Below are 23105 nucleotides of genomic sequence, written 5' to 3' on the forward strand. Positions count from 1 at the left end.
TTTTTACTCAGCATAATTTTCTGAAGATTCATTCAGGTTGCATCAATAGTGTTCCTTTTTCTTGCAATAGAAGTATGCAAAAAAGGTGTGAATAAAATGAAACCACTTTTTAACCATTCACATATTGAAGGATATTTGGGTTGTTTCCACTTTGGGGTTATCATGAATAAAGCTGCTATAAACATTTGTATACAGGTTTTTATGTGAACATAAATCTCCGTTTCTTTGGGATAAATGCCCAGGAGTGCAATTGCAGGGTCATATTGTTGCAGGATTTTTTTCTCTGTTGGTGCCTTGTGATTCTTGGTCACGCTGCTGATGCAGTTTTGGAATATAGGTAAGGTTCAGTGGGTGGAGTCCGGAGCCAACGACCAGGAAAGAATTCTTGAGGCATCTTTGGTGCAAAATGGTGGTTTATTAAATAAAGCATGGGGACAGGACCCGTGGGCAGAAAGAGCTGCTGCCCTGTGGTCTTGAGGAGTGGCCGATTATATACTCAGGAGTTGGGGAGGTGAGGACAAAGGGGTTGTCCAGAAGGACTGTCATATGCTAAAGACTCAGGATACTGGAGGCCTGGTTGTTTCCTGGAGGAATGTTACATTCCTATCACATGTCTTTGTCAATAGGCTTCAGGTTCAAAAGAAATTCAATTTTATTTACATTTCCTTCTGCCTCAGCCTCCCTTAATTTTATGGAGGGGAGGGTGATGTTAGGGCTTCAGGTAACTGTTAACGGGTCTCTGGAAGTTAGGCCATTGATAAGAAAGCTTCTTCCTTCTAAATCACTAGGACATTTGTAAACTGAGGGAGACTCCTGTCCTGCAGGACTGTGATCTCTATCAATTAACCATTTGTTTTTCCTTTAGGGCAGCCAGGAGTGCCTGAGGAATGTCATATCTCAAAGTGGGGGCGGGGGGCAGGGTGTAGGGTGCCAGCTTTGGCTTTTTCCTCAGCTTGCCTTCTGTTCCCTCATCACTGCTTCAAAGAATAAAGAGGTAGACTAGACAGTGGTGGGCAGCAAAGCAAGGTTTATTGAGAGATAGCAAAGTAATAGCACAAAACACCCAAGGAGGAAGGGGACCTAAGAGGGTTGCCACTGGAGTTTCTAAGTCTAGGGGGATTTTGTGGACTTTGCTGACAGGCTGTTTAATCTGATTAACCCTCCCTGTGCCTGTCATCCAATCAGGTTTTTGTCACCTATCATATAGGAAAGGGTGGAGGACTCCTTTATAAGGGTGGTTTCCTCTGGTGGGGGGGGGGGCTCATCCCTGCCAATTATCCATGTTTAGTTTTTATTTATTTTTTTTTAAAGATTTTATTTATTTACTTGACAGAGAGACACAGCGAGAGAGGGAACACAAGCAGGAAGAGTGGGAGAGGGAGAAGCAGGCTTCCCCGCGGAGCAGGGAGCCCAAGGCGGGGCTGGATCCCAGGACCCTGGGATCATGACCCAAGCCGAAGGCAGACGCTTAATGACTGAGCCACCCAGGCGCCCCTTCTGTTGGTATTTTAGAGTTGTCTTCTAGATATGAGTCCTTTGATATGTGGCCGACAAATATTTTACAGTTTATAGCTTGTCTTTTAATCCTCTTAACAGGGTTGGGGTTTTTTTGTTTTTGCTTTTTTTTTTTTTAAAGATTTTATTTTTGACAGAAAGACAGCGAGGGAACACAAGCAGGGGGAGTGGGAGAGGGAGAAGCAGACTCCCCACGGAGCAGGGAGCCCGGTGCGGGGCTCGATCCCAGGACCCTGGGATCATGACCCGAGCCGTAGGCAGCCGCTTAATGACTGCACCACCCAGGCGCCCCTGTTTTTGCTTTTAAATAGAACATAAGTTCTTAATTTTAGTGAAGTCCAAATTAGCAGTGTTTCTTTTTATGGATCATGCTTTTGGAGTCAGATCAAGAACTCTTAGCTCTATTTAAATCCTGAAGACTTTCTCCTGTGCTTTTTCTAAAAGTTTTGTAGGTTTACATTTAACTCTGTGATCCATTTTGAGTTAATTTTTGTATAAGGTGTGAAACTTAGGTTGAGGTTCTCCCCCACCCTCCCCACTTTGGATGTCCAATTGCTGCAGCATCACATTAGATCTTTACTTTTCAAAGCAATAATAGAGGACCCCTTGGGTAAGAGTCCATATCTATACTGATGAGGATCAGAAGGCAAGCTGAGGACAAAGCACAACTGACACCCCACAAACACAATCCCCCCCCCCGTGGGACTTGTGTGACATTCCTCAGGCACTGCTGGCTGCCCTAAAACTAAGGGAAGGGAAAAACAAATGGCTAACTAAGAGACCACAGTCCTGCAAGACATGATTCTCTGGTCAGTTCACCAATGTCTTAGTGATTTACAAGGAAAAAGCATTATTAGCCTAACTTTTGGAAACCCATAGACTCAATTTCCTGGAGCCCTAACATCACCCTCCCCTCTATAGTGATGTAGAAAACAAAGGTAGAAGGGAATGTAAATAAAATGAAATTTCCCTATAACCTGAAGCCCACTGACAAATACTTGAGGCAGGCAGAGTATAACATTCCTCCAGGGAACTCCCAACTATCTTATTTTTTTTATTAACATATAATGTATTATTTGTTTCAGGGGTACAGGTCTGATTCATCAGTCTTACACAATTCACAGTGCTCACTATACCATATACCCTCCCCAATATCCATCACCCAGCCATCCCTTCCACCCCCCTCCAACCCAGCAACCCTGTTTCCCAAGAGTCTCTTATGGTTTGTCTCCCTCTCTGGTTTCATCATTTCATTTTTTCCTCTTCCCTTATGATCCTCTGGCTTTTTCTCAAATTCCACGTAACAGTGAGATCATATAATTGTTTTTCTAATTATTTCGCTTAGCATAATACCCTCTAGTTCCATCCATGTTGTTGCAAATGGCAAGATTTCATTTTGATGGCTGCATAATATTCCTGTGTGTGTGTGTGTGTGTGTGTGTGTGTGTGTGTGTGTGTGTGTGTCTCACATCTTTCTCCATTCATCTGTCGATGGACATCTATCTAGGCTCTTTCCATAGTTTGGCTGTTATGGACATTGCCGCTATAAACACTGGGGTGCACATGCCCCTTTGGATCACATTTTTATCTTTGGGGTAAATACCCAGTAGTGCAATTGCTGGGTCGTAGGGTAGCTCTACTTTCAACTTTTTGAGAAACCTCCATACTGTTTTCCAGAGTGGCTGCACCAGCTTGCGTTCCCACCAAGTTTCTCCGCATCCTTGCCAACAACTATCGAGGAAACGCCCAACTATCTTAATGCTAATGCTTTGCTAGAGGGAAAAACCACCTTAATTTTACAATAGCGCTGCCTCCAGTATCCTGGGAGTCTTTAGCATATCAAAGTCCTTTTGGACACTTCTCTTTCCTCACCTCCCCCAACTCCCAAGTATTTAGCCATTCCCCACAACCCCAAGTGCAGCAGCTCTTTCTGCCCATGGGTCCTATCCCCGTGCTTTAATAAAATCACCTTTTTGCATCAAAGATGTCTCAAGAATTCTCTTCGCCGTTGGCTCCGGACCTCACCAGCATTCCAAAACTACATCATATACCATAGAACCGATCAATGCATCTCTCATCCCAAGGGGCCTCTAATATTTCTCAGAAAATTTTAATAACATTCATTTTACTTATATCATTTTAAAAACTAAAGGCTTCAATTTTTATCTTAAATTTATTATGTAAGATAACGTATCATTTCTAGATTACTCAGTTGTCAATACTGATGTGGGAAAATAGGCAAAAGAAAAGTGAAACTTCCTTACTACCTAAGCCCACTGACAAGTCCTTAAAACAGGCAGAGTGACATTCCTCTAGGAACTCAGCTGCCTCCATGTTAATACTTCGCTAAGGACAAAAGGTAATTTTGGCCTGACCCCCCAGGATCCTGTAAGTCTACTTTAACATATAAAAAATACCTTTGGAAATTTCCTTTATCTCTACTCCCGAAGGTACATGTTGGCAAACGTCCTCCAACCATATGACTTACTGATACACATCTGAAGGGTCTCATGACTAAGGCTTTATTAGACAGTAAAAAATAACTTTTCCCAACAATAGCTAGCCCCCCTCAAGGTCCTGAAAACCTTGCTTCAAATTCCTTAGAGACTTCCCCTATCCCTTACCCTCCCAACTTTAAAGCACATAATGGGCCACGCCTCATGACCTCAGTACAGCTTTTTCTGCCCATGGGTCCTGTCCCCAAGCTTTTATAAAACGACCTTTTTGCACCAAAGATGTCTCAAGAGTTCTTTCTTACCATTGGCTTCAAACCCTAACATCTTTCCTACATCAAATACCATTTATTACCAAATATTCTTTTTCTAATTTGAAGTATCACCTTTTCCAATACTAAACTATATTTGGCTTCATTCTTTTTCAATACTAAATTCTCATATATTTCTGGCTTTCCTTTTCCATTGGTCTCTTCATTTATGCGCTGGTACACACTTAAGTTTTTAAAGTTTTATAATATTTATATTTTTAATAATTTCTTTTAAATAGAAGTGGCAGCCCCCCCCTTTTTTTAAGATTTTATTTATTTGAGAGGAGGGAGAGAGCGAGCGAGCATGGGGGAGGGCAGAGAGGGAGAGGGAGAAGCAGACTCCTTCCTCACTGAGTCCGGAGCCCATGCAGGGCTCGATACCAGGACCCTGAGATCATGACCTGAGCTGAAGGCAGATGCTTAACCGACTGAGCCACCCAGGTGCGCCTCCCTCCTCATTCTTCTTTCAGTGTGGTTAAGTGGAGAGGTTATGGAACCAGTCTACTTGGGGTTAAATCCTGGCTGTTGTTTACTAGTTGTGTGACCTTGGGAAAGCTACTTAAGCACTCTCAGCTTCAGTTTATCTGTAAGAAGGGTTGATAATAGCATCTACCTCAGAGTTGTTGCACTAAATGAACATAGTGACACAGAGTAAGCACTATATGAGTGCATATATGAGCACTATATGAGCACATTATCATTTTGCTTTTCATTCTTATTTTTCCATATTTACTTTAGAATCCATTTGCCTACTTTTTTTTTTTTTAAGATTTTATTTACTCATGCGGGGGGGGGGGGGCAAAGGGAGATCGATGCAGGACTCGATTCCAGGACTCTGGGATCATGACCTGAGCCAAAGGCAGACACTTAACCATCTGAGCCACCCAGGCGCCCCATTTGCCTACTTTCAATTTAAAAATCTTTTTGGTGGGGCGCCTAGGTGGCTCAGTTGTTAAGCATCTGCCTTTGGCTCAGGTCATGATCCCAGGATCCTTGGATGGAGCCCCACATCAGGCTCCTGCTCCGCGGGAAGCCTGCTTCTCCCTTTCCCTCTCCCCCTACTTGTGTTCCCTCTCTCGCTGTGTCTCTGTCAAATAAATAAATAAAATCATTTAAAAAAATAAAAACCTTTTGGTATTTTATTGCAATATTCCTGAATTAATATGGGGTTAATAGACACCTGTGTAATACTGAGTTTCCCCATTGAAGGACATACCACTTCTTTTCAGATATGCAAAAACATCTACCCATCTGCTCTTCCACTGCCATCACCTCAGACCAATCCATTATCTTTAAAATAATAACAATAATAAATAAAAAGGCCTGAGTGTGTCTGTTTCAATCCTTGCTCCTCTATAGTCTGTTTGCTAATACTGCAACCTGAGTGGTCTTTTAAAACTTAAGTCAGATTATGTCATTTCTCTGTGCAAAACCTTCCAATAGCTTCTCATCTCACCCAGAATCAAGTCTGAAAGGGAACTGGAAACAGGAAAACCAACTTTTAGTTTACTATGGAGTGGATGTGAATTCAAAGGAGTTTTGTTTGCATGATGAGAACCGATCTGAAAAATAGGAGGAAAATGATGAGGTCAGAGAGGGGCAAGTGCTGGAGGATTGTCCGCAATGAGGCCTCTTGTCATGTTTCCCTCCATTTTCCTCAGAGCCTTCCCTTCCCAACAATCCCAAATACACATCTAATGATGTGCAACTCTCCTGGTTAATACCCTTCTAATAATGCCCCACTATTTTCTGCATAAAATTGCAACTTAATGGCATACAAGATATTCTACTGTTTTAAAATGGATGGAGCACCCAATATGGGAGACATTATGGTTGGTGCTGATTATAGTTAACAGAATATACGGTTTTCACCCTAGTGGAACTTATAGTATACCTGGAAAAGACATGTGAAAAATAAGCTTTGGATTTCTCAACTCCTAAATAAAGCTCCCTAGTTGTTCCACATTTGTCAAGATTTTGATTTAATTTTCATTATTTCTTTCTGGCAAATTCCTCCTTCATCTTCCCAGATCCATCTGGGCCACCACCTTTTGTGTCCCCACACCTGGTACCTACTTCATTTCCATTATTAAGATGCAGAGATGTCTGTGTTTGCTTCCCCTAGCAGACTAGTAATCTTCTTGAAAAACTTGGTCTAATCTAGTGTGGGGCCCATGCAGGACATTTTAAGTGCAGGTTCTCAATAAATGTTCAACATAAACTTTAATAACAGAACTTTGTCTGTGGAATATACAACTAGTAGCATTTATTAGAGATATATGAAAGTGCCAAAGATTAACCAATCAGTAGAACAAAGCAGCTCGTGATAACTGTATCCTTTTAAAAACGGCACTGCATATGGATATACCACCACACTGGCTTTCATTTAGTACTTCTGTTTTATTCAAATGCCAAAACATAAGTTTCAAGATACAAATTGTAGTTATACTCTGTTTGATTTAAAAACATCAATTATGCTTTGTTAACAACTTCCAAAACCAAATGTAAGTTGTTGTGACTAAAATGTCTCCCAGTCCATTTCTGGAGGATTACCCTTAATATTATTTAGTAGCTACTCCAATTTTCACTCTACAAAAAGGAAAACGATGATGCTATAAGAGAAAGATAATGAACAGTTATAATATGAAAGACTTCCTGAAAAGAACTGTAACCATTAAGAGAGACTAAAAAGGATACCTGCTTCTGTTCCATTTTATAGCAACCAGGTTTAATCACTCTGCAAAAGTCCATTTCTGGTCCTACCCAGCCATAGATATCTCACATCTCTTATTACATCATAGAAAGCCCAATTTTTCATCAATAGGATTTAGAATTTGCTAATAGCTTAAAGTTCTTTTCCTAAGAAAAAGGGGGTAGAAGGAAAACTCAAGAGTCTATAAACCAAATAATGAAAACAAGTATTTAAATGTACTTTGACTGAAACAATTTCAAATGAGGTTGAACTGAACACACAGTACAGAAACTTGTATCATCATTAAGCTTAAAAGGCACCCAAATATTTTAATATTTATAGAATCAAATGAAATAACTTTCATTGTTAAGCCCCTCCAAATTTCCCCTACTGTTTAGTTTTGTTTTATAATGGAGGTTAGTAACTTAAATTTTAGTGTGAACACATTCATTTCTGCTGAGAGCAAAGCATAGATTTTCTTCAATGTTCTATGACACCAAGGAATTAGACAGATATCCAGCACCAAAAAAAAAACAAAACAAAACTAGCTCAGCACTTTAGTTAAGTGCAGGATAGTTTAGCACATGGCCATTACTATGACTGATACTGCATGCTACTTTTAGAATTAGATGATCTTTTCCTGAAGATTTAAGGCAGACGTCAATTCCATCTGCCGTGCTCATCGTACTAAAATGGATCAAGGATGGAAAATAAATCAGACAAGTCAGCAAGGGAATGGCCTTTTCTATAGTATCAATTGGGAAGCTGATATCATGCATTAGCAGATAAGACTAGGAATACAACTAAATAAATCAGCAAAATATGGTTCTTCAGGGTACTTTTTCCATGAAATTTTTAACTACTTGGAGACAACATATTCCAATTTTTAAGATGAATAAAATTCCAATATTTTCAGGTAACAGATATGGGTAGAAAAAAGGTTAAACTAAAAAATGGTATCCTGATTTTAATTTTAAAGAATTTATTTTCCCATTTGTAGAGTAACATTATTGTAAAATCCAGTTATTGCAACACCTGCATTGCTTAAAGGAACTCCTAAGAATTTTGTTAAAGCATATTTTTAAAAAACTGAACCAAAATAGTGTACATTTTATCTCTGAACACTGTTATCATTAAAGTCCACATAATGTCCTCTGTATAAATCAATGTGATGTTACGTAATATACATGATCTGATTTTTACATCCTAAAGGCTTTTGACCATGTATGATATCCAAGATAGATCCAATGCTTTTAATGTCAGACTGCAGAAACAGTTACGATCATAAACAAAAGAAGGAAAAGTTTTATATACAAGACAGAAGTCTGACAGTTTAGCTGTTTGCTGCATCTGCCTGGCGAGGCCATCCTTCTTCTTCAACTCCAGAGTCATACTCTTCTTCAGAGGATTCTTTCACTGGAGCCCTATCATAAAAAGCCATTAGGTTTTTTTTTTTTTTAATATAAATTAGGGGTAAACATGATTTCTAGACTCAAAATAATAAATCCATCTAGCTAGAAAAAACACACAAAAAATGAAAATATTAAGAGCACTTAAATAGTCACATTGCTTAGTGGTGAAATACAAGAAACACTGAGATTGCATAACAGAGTTTTTGAGAAATTTTGAGAAAATTTAAGAAATTTTGAGTAATTTTCCCAATATTTTCCCTAACAAATTTATTACTGAAATAAATTGACAAGGCTTCAACTGCGAAGTCTTAAAAAATCATTTTTTCCACCAAAAAGGTAGAAATCTATTATTTCAACTCAAATGCTTGACATTTAGCATATATTTGTAGTAAAGAAGTTAACAGCTTCTGACCAAATCTGACTTGACTCAAGTTAGCCAAAATTATGATCAGAACACTACAATTTTTTCATATATTGTCATTAACCAATAAAAGATTAAGTCTCTGAATAACCAATCAACTACCTCCTAAGTTATCTCAGAAGATAAGCAAACATAAAACATAACATACCTTGTGACTTAGTTAAAACAGAAATTTAATTTCTGGTATGTAACACTAATGTCAAGTGCTGTATAATAAATATTCATTGAAAAGATCAGGGGTCAGTAAACTACAGCCTGCTGGTCAAATAAAGCCCATCACCTGTTTTTTTAAATAAAGATTTAATGGAACACTGGCATGCTCACTCATTTACGATTATCTATGGCTGCTCTTGTGCTGTGAGGGCAGTGGTGAGGAGCTGCAATACAGACTGCGAGGCCCTCAAGTATTCATCTAGCCCTTCACAAGAAACTCTGCTGACCCCTGGGATAAATAAATGAAGCAGTGAAAGATGTGTCAATCTGTCAACTGACATACAACCGAGAGAAAATTTTGTGAAAGATATGAAACAAGTCATTCATAAATGACAGAATTAGCAGCAAAGTTCATTTAAATCTTCATTTGGATGACTTCTATGTCTCTTTTGATACTTCTTCCTTAGGGGAAGGCTATTTTGAAGATCAATTTTCAAAGACTCACAAAATACTATTATTTTATAAATCAAAATTAGAAAATTTTTTCTACAGAAAATTTATGAGATTATCGCACTCTTATGAATATAAGGATGCTTATGCAATTTTTGACAGACCAATAAACCAGAGCAATAAACAGCAGATCTTAAGTTTTAGATTTGTTCAAGCTTGACAATACACTTTACCGGATATATCCTGGTTCCTTTTTCCCTTCTACTACTTCTTTGTCAACCTCCACACATACAATATCAGAATTAGGAACTTCAAACATTGGTTCTAGTAACAGCTTTTCCTAAAGAGATAAAAAGTAATGAATTATATGGAAAACTGCAGTTACATACAAAATACTTACATTCTATAGGCCACCAATCGAATTCATTAACTCAACAAATACTACTGAACCCCTAATTTTGTACCAGGAACTGAATGTTGAAAAAAATCAATATAAAAAGCTTTCATATTCTTCATATTAAAGCAGCTGCTAACCAAATTCAGAGAGAATTCATTCTATAAGGGAAAGCTATTTATCTGTAGCTCTGTCTACTTAGGCCACCATGCACACATAATAAAACTATACTTCTGGATTTCTGTGTTACTCAGAATTCTTGGCATATTCTATTACCAAAGAGGTCAAATGGTAATCCTTACTTTGAAAATTATTTAATCCTAAACCATCTCTACCAAACTCTTCAATTTTGAACTATGACTTCAAAAAGCACTTGTTTCAACAGGGCTGCAGAGCTTAAGGAAAATACTGGGAGTACATAAAATGTCTTTCAAAATGTAACTATATGACCTATTCTTGTAGTTTGCATGCTTATAAATCTGTCCTTAATCAGTAACACCTGAAGTCCAGGACTTCATTAGAGAGTATAATCTCAAACTGTCTGTGATAAATGTGTAGTTCCAATCAAAAAGTCCTACTGAGATGAGAATTAATAATTAGCAATGAAATCCTTAAAACAGGAACATGTGCTTGCTTTGGGAGCACAAAGGAAAACAGTAACCCACTGTACAGCCAGACCTGGAAAGTAGGGGAGAGAACACTATAAAGAAGAAAGTAGGTGATGGCTGAAGATAGGCTGGGTCTCTAGAATTTCTAACAGAACAAAAAACAAGGAGTTCACAGGGTGCCCGGGTGGCTCAGTTAGTTAAGTGTCCAACTCTTGATTTCAGCTCAGGTCATGATCTCAGTCATGAGATTGAGCCCTGCATGGGGCTCCACTTGGGGTGTGGGGCCTGCTTAAGAATCTCTCTCCCTTGGGGTGCCTGAGTGGCTCAGTTGTTAAGCGTCTACCTTCGGCTCAGGTCATGGTCCCAGGGTCCTGGATCAAGCCATGCATTGGGCTCCCTGCTCCGCAGGAAGCCTGCCTCTCCCTCTCCCACTCCCCCTGCCTGTGTTCCCTCTCTTGCTATATCTCTCTCTGTCAAATAAATAAATAAAATCTTAAAAAAAAAAAAAAAAGATTTTCTCTCCCTCTCCCTGTGCGCCCCTGTGCTCACACTCTGGGAAGAAAAGAAGAAAGAAAGAATAGTGAGTTCATATCATAGTGAAGAATTTAACAGTAAAAAATAGGATATCTGCAATTTAATTTCAAACAGATAAGACTGAGGATTTCAATGGCTCTGAGACAGTGCTCTGGGGAGGTTAGTCAAAAGGCCTGAGTAAAATCTTCTAAATTCTCCTTCCCAGAATCCTGATTTTTTCTATTTCTTTAATGGTATTATCTCCTTTGTTGCAAAAGCTTACTTACTTACTTACTGGAGGAGAGAGAGAGGAGGCGGGGAGGGAGAGGGAAAGAGAAAATCTTAAGCAGGAAACCTGAGATCATGACGTGAGCCAATATCCAGAGTCAGACGCTTAACTGACTAAGCCACGCAGGTGCCCCTGTTGTAAACACTTCACAGTTCCTTTTTTATAATAAAGAAAAACATAATCTATGGAGGAAAAAAAAAAATCACAAGAAACAATACCAGGCCAGTTCTCTGGATATATTTCCAAAGAAATAACATGGAGGCTTAATACTTGCAAAATCAAGAGCAAGAAAATAATCTAGTTTCTGTATAATAACACCAACTTACCATTATGGACCGAAGACCTCGTGCACCTGTTTTTCGTTCTAGTGCCAATCTGGCTATAGCTTTCAAAGCATCCTCAGTAACATTCAGTTCACACTACAAATACATAAAAAGAAATGAGAACTTAGCTAATACCTGATTATAGTTTCCTAATATAACCATATAGCATTTGATCTATTAACTGTTACTACCTACCATCATTCCTAGTCTTCGTAGAACAAAAAGGGACTAATGCCCTAACTTTACAGATAAAGAAATAAGTTCAAGCATATTAAGTACAGATTCACTAATACTTAGGAACACAGGATCAGAATCTTCATGTCTTGACTCAATCTATCCCCCTAGAGACTAAAGCATTTTTTGGCCATCACTTTCTTCCTTGAAAACACTCATCACTCATTTTAAAGAGTGTTACTAACCCTCTGATCCTAAAGAACAAAGGCAAAACTTTAGACAAATCTAAATTACCACAAATTTCAAAATAGAGTTCAAATTACTGATACTTTATTAACATACTAAAAAAAAACACATCAACATACTTTGGAACATCAGACTTCACAAGATCTTGGTATTAAGCAAATTTTGGTTATTAATTTCTACTTCCAGAAAATGTAAAATTTAAGGTAATTATCTCTTATGGTGCTTTACAACCTTGCCTTCAAGCACTTGTTTATGTCAATTAGCCTATGAGAAGTAACAGTTCTCACTATGATTTTGAATCACAAGTTTGTCTTTAGAAGGTTTTCTAGATTAACATGGACTTTCTAGGACTTTATTCAACACTTATTGGGCCCTTATGTGTGTATATACTAGAGATGGAATGAGGAATTACCATCTTTGCCCTCAAGGAACTTAAGTCTACTGGGTGGTGACAAATTAGCAAACTAGCATTTACAGCAGTGTATGCACAATGGTGCTAAGGGAGCACCAATGTGGGGGCATTAAACAAAGCAAGGGGACCAATGAAGGATTTGAGAGGAGTAACTAGCTTTGTGTTTATGCCTTCACTAGATATTTATTAAGAACTTAAAATCTATTTTCTGGGCACTATGTTCAACAATATAAAAATGATCCATTCTGGAAGTAAAATGGAAGACATTGGTATTTTGGTGGTGGTGGGCAGAAATAGACTTGAGACAGGGAGACCTTTCAGGAGCCAAAAGCATGGGTCAAGGTAAAGAATGATAAAGGAGCTTGAGGTAGTGCTAGCAGAATGAAGAGAAGGAAACTAATATTTAGAGACACTAAGTTCATAAAACCCAAAACATAAGCTATATGACCAGATGTATGTGCTTGTGGGATTGGAAGTTTGACTACAGAGAAGTAGGTGTGGAAGGTGAGAGAACTTAAGACAAAAGTATATAAAAGTATATACACAGTATGCTGCAACAAAAGCATTGAAAATTTTAAGGCTGAAAGGACAACCCCTTAAGTGTCTGACTTAAGGGGTTGAGAGTAGGCTGCTGGCTTAATTTCCCTCTACATATATCCTTGGGCTTCAACTTCAATGACGATTTTAATTAGGAGAAAAATAAAGCCAACTCCTAAATGTCTAATGTAACACAATCTGCCTTGCCTGATTCCTAGACCCGTATTTAGTGAGGAATAGGCTGGTATTCCAAATAAGCAGGATTGCTTTTGCTTTTTGTTAAGCTAATTTATGCAGAGTTTCAATAGCAAAAACCCACAAATGAAGTATGAAAAATAAAAATCTAACCTTATCCATGCTGAATAAGGCCTGGTACTGAGGAATAACAGCATTACGTGGCTCAGTTAGTATTTGTACAAGTGTTTTCTCATCAAGGCTATGCAAAGGAACTACCACAGGCAACCGTCCCACAAACTCAGGAATCATGCCAAATTCAATGAGATCTCTGGCTTCTACATGACGTAATAATCGATCTTTTTCTTCAATGTCTTGGTGAGTATTTGATTCTCCACTTCGGTTGGCAAGGTCTGCAGCAGCTGCCGCCCTTCTGCCTTTTCCCAGATTAGCTGGTGTTCCAAATCCAAGATACTACCAAGAAAAGACAGATATTAAAAATAGAAAGAAGTTGCATTGTATTAAGTACTTTGCATACATGTCTCATGTGACCTTTGCAACAGATGAAAGTTCTATTGTCATTCATATTTTACAAATGAAGAAAATGAGCTTCGAAAGGTTAAGTACCCAGACCAAGTTCTCCTTGCTGTAAGTGGTAAAGTCAGGATGTGAATTCAGGCCTATCTGCCTTTAGAATTGAGAACTAAACCACCATTTAATAACCAACTCTCAAAGAATGAATTCTAGTAAAAGTAGATAGAATCTTAGGTGGGTGCATCCAATTTCCACCATGATTAGGGTCTCTATGGAATTAAAGATGACGTCTTCCTTAGTGTTCCTTGCATCTTGGGACAGAATGGAATTTCAGATGTTGTGAAGGTGACTCAGACTCCTGAGGAGGCCCATCTGAAGAAGAGTGCAGATATATTTTGGGGGATCAAAAAGGAGCTGCAGTTTTAAAGTTTTCTAATGTACCACTTCACTGTCTAGACTACAACAGGATTTTAGTTGGAGGTTGTGTATATTGTCCTTATTATCTGATCTGTTACTCAAGTAATATTAAAATGGCCTAAGAAAAAACATCCGTTTCCTAAAGTTCCAAATAGGAATGGTTCACCAAACCCTGCAGCTGTATCCTGATGCTGGATGATACCTGTCTTTGTAGCCCTAAATTGGTTAACGTAAGTCAGCCCCACCATCTCAGAGGCTCCACTGCCAGAGCTGCAGAGCTGCGGTTGCTCTGCACACTGGATGTGTGTTCTGTCGCTTCGGGTTCCTTCCCTTCCCCCAACACCCAACATGCCTAGTCCATCTTTTCTGGTCAGTCACGTCCTGGGATCCAATGTATAAATTCAGTATTGCATGTACGATGCATAACTGTTCTGAAGGATCTTATTTTGTGTACCATATATGTCAGAATATAGTGTACATGGCCATATAATGTAATAAGACAGTGCAACCAACTATCCTAAGTGTCATACCAACTAAAATACCCAATAAATTTTGAACAGTGGGAAAAAAAAAAGTAGATGGGTAAAAACTATGAAGGGAGGTCCCTTAGAACTCAGATGATGATGCCGTAGGGTTTTTCAGAGACCTCTAGACTAGTGTGGTTCCTAAAATGTGTAAGAACTGTTAAAGTGGAGACCAGTAATTATTTTGTAACCAAAATTAATTTTCTAACATTGTAAATAGTAGCAGTGCCTATGGAACAAGGTGCCTTATAAGGAAATTATGCGCAAGTGTCTTAAGTCACTGCTTAAGTGACTTTTCTATTAAAATCATGATTTGAGGTTGCACACGTCAACCTATGAGTTAGAATAATTCTAATTTTATAAAAAACATATAAGAATGACATTAAACAAGACGACTAACTTTGCTGTAAAAGTCTGGGTATCAGGGAGCCTGACTGGGTCAGTTGGTGGAGCATGTGACTCTTGATCTCAGGGTTGTGAGTTCTGGATGTAGAGATTACTTAATTAAAATTTTAAGTTTACTTAAATTTTAAGATTATTTAAAAAAATAAAATAAGGGTGCCTGGGTGGCTCAGTTGGTTAAGCGACGGCCTTCGGCTCAGGTCATGATCCTGGAGTCCCAGGATCGAATCCTGCATCAGACTCCCTGCTAAGCAGGGAGTCTGCTTCTCCCTCTGACCCTCTCCCTTCTCATGCTCTATCTCATTCTCGTTCTCAAATAAATAAATAAATATTAAAATAAATAAATAAATAAAATCTTTAAACACACACACACACACACACACACCCATTGTTTAAAAAAAAAAAAAAAGGCTGGGTATCTAAGGTGTATGGCTCTTGCTTCAGTCAGTATAAAAGAAGCATATATACTCCAGGCAATTGTCAGAAAGTTTAATTTTGATATGTCATACAGCTTTTGTTGAAAAGAGAAGCTCATGGTATGTAAGGAAATAGTCTAAGTTAAAAATTCATTCCTCTGTTTCTCTAAGCTGTATACATGAATAGTGTATCAGAAAGAAAAATACCCCAAAAACTAATGATGTAATGTATGGTGATTAACAAAACAATAAAAAATTTAAAGAGAAAAGAAAAGAAAAATACCTTCCATTCAATAATTTAAACATTAGTAAGCATTTATTATCTATATAAGCCCTATATAATTAAAAATATATTTATTTTATGTAATATATATAAACATTTACAAAGCATTATTATAAAACACTAGAAACACAAACCTGAAGACAGCCATTACCCTAAAGGGGCTTATTTAGAGTGAGAACCCATGAAGGAGTTACAGTATCACAGATGCAATGAAGGACAACCGTCCAGGAAATTGTAGCAGTAGAAAAGAGGGAAACAGGCACGTACTGGGGGAGGGAGGGTAGGAGGTGATCAAGAAAGCTTCACCAAGTCTTAAAAGATGAACATAGATTTGCCAACTGAACTAAAGTAGGGGAGGGCATGAGCAAAGGAAGAGGAATAAAACTTAGGAGTGCAAGCAGTCTGATATGGTTGGAACATAGGTATATTATTTAATATTGTATCCCTGGCTTCCAACAAGGGCTGATAAAAACAACAGCCACATGGATGTATTTAATCCTCTATAAAATCACTGAAGACTCTCATATCTCTCTGTCTCTTTTCCATAAAGATCTATATGACAAACTCTTTTTTAATGTCTCTCCTAAAGACCTCATACGCTTCCCCTTTTCAGGTAATACTAGAGCCCATGATTTCTCCCTACTTTTCATTAAGAAGTTCAAATGCCCTAGGACCTAAACCTGCCTTCTACATGTTTCTGATCTCTTTTTCGACATTACTTTTAACTGTTTTTTTCTACATGTTCCTAGCTTCAAATTCTTTTTGGAAGCAGTAATTTTAAGTATCAGAACATGGTCCTTGTCTTTGGTTACAGAATTTTTGTAAGTAAATTCTACACCCAATGTGGAGCTCAAACTCTCGATCCCAAGATTAAAAGTTGCATGCTCTAGAACGGAGCCAGCCAGGTGCCCCCAGAATTTTTAATATAAAGTTATCTCCCTCCCCCCACACTCTCTCACATACAAAGAAATAATTTCTTCTTTCTAATTTGTTAGGCTAATTAATGCAAAATTTCAAAAGCAAGAATAACATAAATTAACTAATATGAAAAATTAAAATCTAACTTTATCTAGCTGAGTAAGGCCTGGTACTAAGGAGTAACAGCATTATGTGGCCCAGTCAGTATTCGTACAAAAGTGTTTTCTCATAGAGGCTACCCAAAGGAACTACCACAGGCAACCATCCCATTAGCAGTATTATTTTTTTACTGATAATAAACTGCTATTTAATCTAGTGGGTACAAAGCCAAGGATACTTAAAGCAAACAATGTAGCAGAGTTGATCTATATTTTTTTTAGATAGAATATTATGTTATATAAAAGAAATCATTTGTGGCTATTATGTAAAACACAAAAACATGGAAAATATTGGTGTGTTTTGGGCTTCTTGACACTGTGTTGACATTACATTTTATTGTAATCAACAAATAGGTACTGGGCATGTACCTTGCAGATATGAAGTAAGTTCCAGTTAAAATCAAGGCTATTTAAGTTAAAATCAAGAATGTTTAAAAAAATCTATAAAACTAAGTGGGATCACAACCCTACCCCAACCTCCAAATTGGTCCCCTTGTTTTGTGATTGTCAGAGGTGATCTACGGTAAGACTAGCTCTTTATTAGGATCTGGTGAATTGGGCAAAAGGCCTGAATAGAAATTTTACTGATGTGATCCAGCTACCTCTAATTATAAAAGAACTCCTCAGATAAAATATAAAACCGAAATAATCAAGTTACACTTTAAAAATGCCCTTTAAATATATGATCTTTAGAAATCTTTCAATTTACTCTCTGAAATTAAAAAAAAAAAAAAAAGACAAAACCTAGGAATATATTTGTGGTATGCTCTAAGAAAACCTAACTCTTAAAAATCCACAACTGACAGCCAGCAGGTATGAGAACAGAAACTGACTATCCATCCTCTATAACTTCAAATGTGCTCTACTCTATAACCCTTAAGAAAAACTCACCTTTTCATTTTTCCTCCTGCTGATGATTCTGTCTAAGCCATTGAAAGCACCAGAGGCAACAAACAGGATGTTTGTTGTATCAACTTGTACTGTTTCTCCACGTAACTTGCGGGAATTCTTTTCTGGAACATTAACTATCGTGCCTTCTAGTAGTTTTAATAACCCCTAAATGAAGAACAAATGATTTATAGCATCATTGTGTAAGTGTATTATTTATTAAACTTTAGAAAATGGGATTCAAAGGGGAAAATAATGTGTGGTTATGGTCAACGAGCGTAATTGAAGAAAACTCCCACATTTCTACAACTAACATGAAAATCTAATGCACTATCATATTAATAATTTGTAAATTTATTTGGAATAGTTACAGACTCCCGATGCACTCAGGAAATAGTCAACGTGAAAGGTTGCTTCTGTTGGTAAAGACATAATTCTGACCTAAAGACAGAATTATGACTTTGTAAGATGGTAGCCAACCATGGTGGGAACATTCAAAATTTGAATAGTTGATAAACTTTGAGACTACCTATATTTTGAGATGCTTTTATAAAAAAAATTACCTAGCACATTTTATAAGTGTGACCTCTCTATGTCTTGGTCAAAATAAAAATGAAAGCAATTTTCCTTATCCTGTATTCTATATCATAATTCATTACCAATAAAAAGTCAAGCTGGCCAATAGATCATTAAGACTTCAATTATCATTCTACATAGAATGAAACACAATTTTATCTATTTTATCCTATTATCTAAGTGAAAAGAATAAGATACATGTACATACTTCATTTATGTCTAGTTAGAACCAGAACTCTCAAGAGTCTTCTAGAAATACTTAACCGGGCCTCAAAAGAATAAAATCAACAAAAATCAAATTTCATTTTTTCTATCCTTTCAAATATTTTTAATTTCCTAAGAAAGGTAATTTGGTACTTAAAATCACCAACAGCTTTCTCTTAGGATCTGAACTACTTTAAAATGGTATGTGGAGTTTGGGGTAGGTGAAATAAACAAAACAGAATCTAATTGAATGTGAAACCAAACGTACAATATTTGGGAGGTTGATGTGTTCCCTTCCTTTTAGTGGGCTTGAACAAAATATTCAACTGCTTACTTGCTGAACGCCTTCTCCACCTACATCCCGTAACTGATGAATGCCTGGCACACTGCCAATCTTATCTACTTCATCCAGAAAGACAATTCCTATAATTTAAGGAGGATTCTATTTATAATATGAAAAAGACATACAGAAGATAACCTCAGTTTTAAAAGACTAGGTAGCTAGAGAGCAAGGTTATTCCATCTTTCACACTTAACATATACAAAGCTTAATTTCATAAAAATACACTGCTGTCTCTCCCATTCATAATTTAGTGTAAATGTTTTATAATCCATTTTACAGAGTATCACTTGGGTATGATAACCAATTCTCTCTGACATTAGTTAACTACCCCACTAATGTTTTCAGGTTCTTTATTCTAGGAAGCTGAGATAGAGATATAGGTGGGAAGCATGAGGTGTATGCAGTGCTGGTACTAGCAAAACTTTAGTTTACTCTTTCCCATCTATATACTCTTGTCTTAAAGGATTTGGACAGGCAGCTGTCAAGCTCTTCATGTAAACAAGGACAGATGACAGATGGGGAAAGGAGAAATGCAGAATCTATGACATCCCGGAGGTCAATAAGCTAATCTGTTTCTAGATTCATCCTGCACTCTCCCACCCTGGTCCTTGCCCCCTCTCCTACCCCACCCCAGGATTAGGAGTCTAGAGGGGAGTCAGAACAGGAAAAACAATGATAGCATTAAGGATCTAATGGAATAGTAATTTGGCCTGTTTTCACCCTAGTAGCCATCTTACAACAATAAGGCAAAGCAAACTTTGCAGCCCTTAGTATGCTAGAAAATGTTTAACATAGCTATCATTATACAATTACAGAATTTTACTCCTTGACGCAACAAGAATTATAGTATTTCTTAATATTAGACTGCTTCTCCAATAGACTACATTTGGGGATAGACAAGCTATACTGAAAACATACCTTGTTGTGCTTTTTCTACATTGTAATTGGCATCTTGGAGCAGTTTGGCAATCACAGATTCAATATCTTCACCTACATATCCAGCCTGAGTCAAAGTTGTACAGTCACAGATAGCAAAAGGGACATCAAGGCATTTAGCTAGAGTTTGTGCCAGCAGAGTTTTACCTACAAATAGAAACAGCAACTAAAAGTTTACTAAAAATATGTTGATATACAATTTGTCTACAAAAATGTATAATAAACTAAATCTAGTATATAATAAAAAATTATTTGTATATCTTTACTATTATTTAGATTTAATGGTATGTTATTTTTATTACTCCCATTAAGAAGTTAGGGATTGGTGGTGCCTGGGTGGCTCAGTCAGTTGGGCTTCTGACTCTTGATTTTGGCTCGGGTCATGATCTCAGGGTCCTGGGATCTGGACCAAGACCACGTCAGGTCCTGCACTCAGTAAGGAGTTTTCTTCAGTACTGTTCTTCCTCTCCCTCTGCCCCTCCCCCCCCCCCGCTCATATGCACATGCATGCACTCTGCCTAAAATAAATAAATAAATCTTTTAAAAAAAAAAAAAAAAAAAGTTAGGGATTGACCTAAAGGGCAATATCAACTCCTCAAATTCAGCTTGAAGCCTATGCAGAAATACTGCTAATGTATCCCTAAGATTGGCCTTAGATTTTCTTCTCAAGAGCCAGAATCCCCCAATCACAAGACAGAGGTTACAGAATCATTTATATTCTGTTTTTTTTAAAATGAGTAATTTTTTCAGGAAGTTATTTACCTGACCCAGTTGGTCCAAGCAGCAAAATATTACTCTTTTCAAGTTTTATGTCATCATGGGAAGAATCCAACACTTCACCTCCTCGTTTTTCCTGAGGTATTTGTTGATTTACCTGTTGCTGCATTGATGCTCCTAAAGCATTACCATGTGGACTAATTCCCGCGATCTGAAGCAATTCTGAAAGAATGCCAAAGAAATTATTAGAGCTTCATTTGATTTTACTTGAAAAAATGCCAATAGAACCCTAAATCTAAGAATAATCACATATTTAGAAAAACTTTATTTTGACATGCTGTCTTACCTAAAAAGAAAACTTCAAATTATCTAGTAACAAATGTATAACATACGATTTTTCAGGGAACCTAAAGCAAAGTAAATGGATTCTTTTCACCCTCCTCATTTATGTAAATCTGTATGAGGAACGCCCCTTCACTTAAGGGAAGGCAGTATAAGGGAAAGAGAACAGTGCTAGGTGTAACAAAGCTTTAGCTCTGGTCTTTCCATTGTGTCTAAATAGCTATATGATCTTGGGCAAGTCATATAAACTTTGTTTATGTTTCCTAACCTATAAAATGCCAGTAATACCTGTCCTATCAATTTCAAACACATGGTTGGAAGGTAGAAGAATAAAATGCAATTGATTTGGAGACACCTTAAAAGACAAACAAATGCATATAGATTTTTTCAGTACAAATGAAGCAGGACTATAGGGAAAGGGAAAAACACTAAACACAGTAACAGAACCAAGACTAGAATGGAGAAATAGGGAACCTGGGTTCTAGTCTTTTTCTGTCACTGTGTAGTTGAGAACCATGGCAAATCGCTTAACTTTACTGGGCCTGCTTCCTTACTTATTAAGTGAAAATATCAAGACATATGACGTCTACAGTCTCTTTCACATCTAAAAATGATTCTGTGAGTCTACCAGAGAAACCAAGTATGGTAAGACTCCTTGGCGCTATCTGAAATTTTTTGTTTTATAGGATCCCAAATGGCTCTTTTCAGTCCCTTTATTAGAGACACAGTGCTTAGCTAGATGGGAATGATACTGCTGGTAAACTATTATTGTATCAACTGGGTGCCTAAAAACAAAACAACTTTGTTCTCACTCTCTCAGCTGAAGGAAAGAATTCCAATAGTGTTTTCAATTATCCAGATGCGTAAATCCATATTGCTCCTGGTTTTCAGCATTTGAGGTATCTGTGTTCTTATCCTATTTATGTTTTCTGGATTTATTTTTAGTTTGTTTCTAATAAATGGGTTAAGAATATCAGTACTTTCGGGGCACCTGGGTGGCTCAGTCGGTTGAGCGGCCAACTCTTGATTTCAGCTCAGGTCATCATCTCAGAGTCCTGGCATTGCCCGCCCCACCTCAGGTTCTGTGCTCAGCGGGGAGTCTGCTTGAGGATTCTGTCCCCCTCTGCCCCTCCCCCCACTCACGTACATGCTTGCACTCTCTCTCAAATAAATCTTAAAAAAAAAAAAAGACTACCAGTACTTCCCAATGCATTACTATTTTAATCAAACCAATAGACAGATGTTCAGCAGATAAAACTATTATGGTCCTGTTCCATCTGGCTGGCACTTTCAATTATCTTAGGGTCACACTTCAAGTAAACAGTTAGTCTAGTCATCAAAATTAGGCACTGAAGAGGCCCCTGGGTTGGGGCTCAGTCGGTAAAATGCCGGACTCTTGGTCTTGGCTTAGGTAATGATCTTGCAGTTGAGCCACGCATGGGGCTCTGCACTCAGCAGGGAGTGTTTCAGATTCTCTCTCCCTCTAATTCTTGTTCTCTCTCTCAAATAAATAAATAAATAAATAAATACATAAATTTTTTTTTTTAAGAAACAGGAATTCAATTAACATTTTAATTTAAATTGTGCTACATCTGAGGGTTAATTATTACTGAATAATTCACAATGCTGTGCCTCATTTTGATCCACATCAGGGAAAAAAATGTTGTCTCCTACACAGGTTTAGTTAGTTGTCCCTTATAGTAAATGAAAATGTTTTTTTTCAGTAAAATCTAGTTAGAAATTGTGACAATATAGGATGGGTTTAGGCCCGAGTATAGGCTGGCCCGATGGGAAAAATTATTTAGGTGACTAATTGGAACAAAATTGCAAGCAGCATATTAACTAGAGTGGAGTCATAGAATAAATGTATTTAACTTAAGCGATGATTTAAGTTAAAAATTTTTAAAGATTTTATTTATTTGAGAGAGAGGCACGCATGCGCACACACAAATGGGGTGTGAGGCAGGGGGAGAGAGAGAAACAGAACCCCCCCACACCCTGCCTCACTGATCAGGGAGCCTGATGTGCGGCTTGATCCCAGGCCCCTGGGATTATGACCTGAAGCTAAGGCAGATGCTTAACCCACTGAGCCACCCAGGCACCCCAATTTAATTTAAATTTTATTTTTTAAGATTTTATTGATTTATTTATTTGACAGAGAAAGACACAGTGAGAGAGGGAACACAAGCAGGGGGAGTGGGAGAAGGAGAAGCAGGCTTCCCGCAGAGCAGGAAGCCGGACGTGGGGCTCGATCCCAGGACCCTGGGATCATGACCTGAGCCGAAGGCAGACGCCCAATGACTGAGCCACCCAGGTGCCCCTAATTTAAATTTTAGAAATTTTTTTAAAGATTATTTATTTATTTATTTG

The 23105-nt window shown here is 37.7% G+C and overlaps 1 protein-coding gene across 2 annotated transcripts in view; it reads right to left on the bottom strand.

Moving 5' to 3' along the window:
- Positions 1-6659: 6659 nt before the first annotated feature.
- Positions 6660-23105, bottom strand: part of CLPX (caseinolytic mitochondrial matrix peptidase chaperone subunit X) — a 45716-nt gene continuing 29270 nt past the window's right edge. The window contains exons 7-15 of one of the 2 annotated variants that reach the window (XR_003515838.2): positions 20439-20615; positions 19659-19823; positions 18732-18820; positions 17621-17785; positions 13252-13551; positions 11538-11630; positions 9641-9747; positions 6977-8395; positions 6660-6891 (exon numbers count right to left, since the gene is read on the bottom strand). Coding sequence is in view for 1 of the 2 variants with exons in the window: in XM_027571431.2 (XP_027427232.1) it covers positions 8305-8395; positions 9641-9747; positions 11538-11630; positions 13252-13551; positions 17621-17785; positions 18732-18820; positions 19659-19823; positions 20439-20615 (1187 nt within the window). In the remaining variant the exon portion in view is untranslated. Of the gene's footprint in view, positions 8396-9640; positions 9748-11537; positions 11631-13251; positions 13552-17620; positions 17786-18731; positions 18821-19658; positions 19824-20438; positions 20616-23105 lie in introns of both variants that reach the window. The other variant, XM_027571431.2, reaches the window with a different exon arrangement.

The sequence above is a fragment of the Zalophus californianus genome, chromosome 6 (assembly GCF_009762305.2).
Source record: "Zalophus californianus isolate mZalCal1 chromosome 6, mZalCal1.pri.v2, whole genome shotgun sequence".
NCBI lineage: Eukaryota > Metazoa > Chordata > Mammalia > Carnivora > Otariidae > Zalophus > Zalophus californianus.